The 3242-nt window shown below is 44.6% G+C and overlaps 1 protein-coding gene across 1 annotated transcript; it reads right to left on the reverse strand.

Annotated features, from left to right (window-relative positions):
- Positions 1 to 216: 216 nt before the first annotated feature.
- asip1 (agouti signaling protein 1) lies at positions 217 to 1625 on the reverse strand. Its single transcript, XM_076096380.1, has 3 exons — positions 1463 to 1625; positions 646 to 695; positions 217 to 381 (listed from the first exon to the last, which is right to left on the reverse strand). Exons 1-3 carry the CDS (start codon positions 1623 to 1625, stop codon positions 217 to 219), a joined length of 378 nt encoding a protein of 125 aa, XP_075952495.1.
- Positions 1626 to 3242: the final 1617 nt, after the last annotated feature.

Genomic DNA, 3242 nt, shown 5'->3' on the forward strand with positions numbered 1-3242 from the left:
GTATAAGCAGCAGACCTACACCCTGGAAGACTTCAGGGAGGCTCACTGTGGGACAGTCCTCGGTGATAAAGTGCTTTCATGCATAGAATTTTCGGCAAAGTTACAAACCAAGGACCAGACGTGATTCACCTCTACCAGTGTTCACTTCAAGTGGTTTGCTATAGAATGTATTTTTGTTCTGTTAGCTCGAAGCTGGGTCCGGCTGCAGCTGGCTGCTCAACAGCGACGGTTGCCCATTCGACAGAAACAGACAGTTCTGAAGATCCGACACTTGCAGAAAGCGCAGAAATCACAGCACACATTGCCTGAAGATTTACAGCTTCCCCACAAGGGAATGCAGTTAGCAGGAGGAGGAGGGCGCTTCTTCACAGCATATTTGTTCTGAGAGAGAGAGAGAGGCAGTAACGACAAATAAATAACTACGCTGTGTGACAATATAGAATATATGAGTACAGAAAAGAAGGAGGCATGAATGTGTTTTGAGAGAAAATGCTGGTCTGGCCAGATTGTGAGAGAATAGGAGACTCATTCTTGACTTTGGCAGCAGTACGTGTGTAACAAGATGATATTTGTTCAAACAGTCCACTTAAAAGCTTTTTTTTAATCTTCCAATTCCAAAATAATTTCTCTTCTATTTTGTATTACCGTTTTTTGTTTCTTTGCTTTCTTGTTCTTCCGCCCTGATTTTGGCAACTCTGTAGGAGAACATTAGAATAACATGATGCTTCTAGAATGTTTCACAGCAGAAAGAAATGCATTATCAGCAGATAAGACAATGAATGGTACTGAATTGATAGAGATCATCCACATGGCACTTTATTTGATTTTTTCATAAATCAATTATTTTGGTCAACCTTTACATCTGTCTCTGAGTTTTACAAATATGCAAACACTTAAAAGTTTGTGTGTTTTTGGCAAAACCTCATTGCTCCACCCTGCCTCCTTTTCTGAGTAAAGTCTTGCTCACAGCAGAGCTGGAGGTAAACAGTGACAAGGCAATTCCGTCTGACTTTGTCTGAGGGAATGTTTCCCACAATTTCATAATTAACAGAATTTTTTTTTTTTTACACTTCTCAAGTGTAGCTAGTTAGCTATGTGGCCTCAGTGGCTGTTCAAATCAACGCCAGACACATTTGTGGCGGCTGTGAACGTGCCAGAATTTACATTGCAAACAGTTTAGTTTCTCTTGTTAGCTCACCGGCCATCTTGCATGTTCTGTACATTATTTACCTTTGGAGAAAGTTAGTTTCGTACCAATAGTCTTTCAAAAAAGCTTCCACTTATTTAATTTCACAACTGTCAGCTTGTCTGACTTGCAGGCTTGTACATTTGTGCCTCATCAGCAAACACCATAAATGACATAAATGATCAAAAGTTTGAGACATTTTAACAGTTCCTTTCAATCTGGACCGTGACTTAACAAACTAAGTGAAATCACTTGAGTTTAAACTTTCAAACTTACCAACAATAACAACAGGAGGTGAGCCTTTGTAAAGGCTCTGAGACAGAGGGTTAGATACAGCGACCCTATTGGTGGAGAGTCTCTCCTCAGGGATGTGGGCTGAGGCGAGGAAGTACTCTGTCCAAACGAGGACAAAGCAGCCAAGCAGCATGAAGGCATGCATCTTTCTCTGTAACAAAAGTAACAACAGTATATATTTAGAATTAATGTTATTTTGGCAAGTAAAAAGCTTGATTTAAAAACATGACACACGCACACATCTCCAGCTGGGAAATCGGCGAGCGGCTAGTTCGTTACGCTCCAGAAGCTCTCTTAGCTTTTTTAAAAGTAGTTTAAGAATAAATAGACAATTACATGGCACATTCATATAAGCACAAGCAAAATAGATGTCACTAAAGTACCTTTCTTGATTTAATTTACAAACGGCTATCATTCTTCGGGGTATGCTTTGTGGTACTGGATTAGCCTTTCTGCTAATGTTGCTGTGTTAGCTTTTGTGCTGCTAGTTAGCTCTCTGAGCAGCGGCTGTCACTCGTCCTTTGGCTCAATGGCTGTGTGCTCATGAACAAGGTGACGTCTGGACTTCACTGTCGGCCTATTTGTCTGTGTTTTCTTCCATTTAATCTGTTGCGAGCTGTTGTCTGTGTTTTATGTTATCTGTCGTTTACACGGCTAGTGGGTTTTTAAAAATGCCGGATGCCAGTGCTGCATTGGCTCATGTTTTTGTACAATCACCCTACACTTGCATCATTCACGGTTCCGCTTGTGCTTGGAGTACCTAAACCCTCAAAATGGTGTTCTAGGAACTACGATCGGTCTTTGCTCTTGTGGTGCAGACCCCAAAAAAATAGGGCTTCCTTGAACATTTGAAAAGTTTCCCCCGGTCCGAAAACGCCTTATATTAACTATTATATATAATTTGCTTGCTTGGACTTTTTGAAGCAGGTTCACGGCAACAGTCTGACCTCTGCTGCTTTCTGAATTGTTCCAACGTGTTTTGCCCACCGCAAAACCCACTTGATAAAAGCCAGGTGGTGTTGAAGCAGTAACAAGTCCCTCGTGCAAATGTGACACAATAGTGGTCAATTCTGGTCTAACAATGTGGTCAGGTTTGCTATAAAGTTGTCCTTTTCCTCCTCATTTGCTATCTGATGACATTGCTGTCAGAGGCTGCTACAGGCCACAAATCACCGTTGCTGCCTGCAGGCTAAACACTGCAGCTCTGGTTGGCGGACAGCAGGTCTTGGCGGCCCCCAGACATTTTACAAATGAATACTAAGCTGCTGGAAATTGGCAGCTAGTAGAACAATGGTTTCCGCTTTGTGTAATAAACGGTACACTTATTGCATAGACGTAAACAGGAGTCATCAACATACAAATAACATATTTCAACATTTATTCTATGTGACTATGTGCTTTACAGCACTCCCCGCCCGGACCTCGCAGCGCCCTCTCTCCCTGCGTTGAGGGACGGGGCCCCCTGCTCCCAGCGCGACTGTCGACCGGGTCGGACTGTCCTTCAGTGCGCCCCAACCGCGTCACCAGGGCGGGGATCGGCTCAAGTAAAAGGCGTCAGGGGTCTGCGGCGAGGGTGAAGCCCCGGTGAGGTGGGATCCCGGCCCCGCGGGGTCCGGCACACCACCGGCCCCGTCTCGCCCGCACCGTCGGGGAGGTGGACCGTGAGTTTGTGCGATAGGACCCGAAAGATGGTGAACTACGCCTGGGCAGGGCAAAGCCAGAGGAAACTCTGGTGGAGGCCCGTAGCGGTCCTGACGTGCGA

The sequence above is a fragment of the Anarhichas minor genome, unplaced genomic scaffold, assembly GCF_050575085.1.
Source record: "Anarhichas minor isolate MPS153535 unplaced genomic scaffold, ASM5057508v1 ptg000021l, whole genome shotgun sequence".
Classification (NCBI taxonomy): domain Eukaryota; kingdom Metazoa; phylum Chordata; class Actinopteri; order Perciformes; family Anarhichadidae; genus Anarhichas; species Anarhichas minor.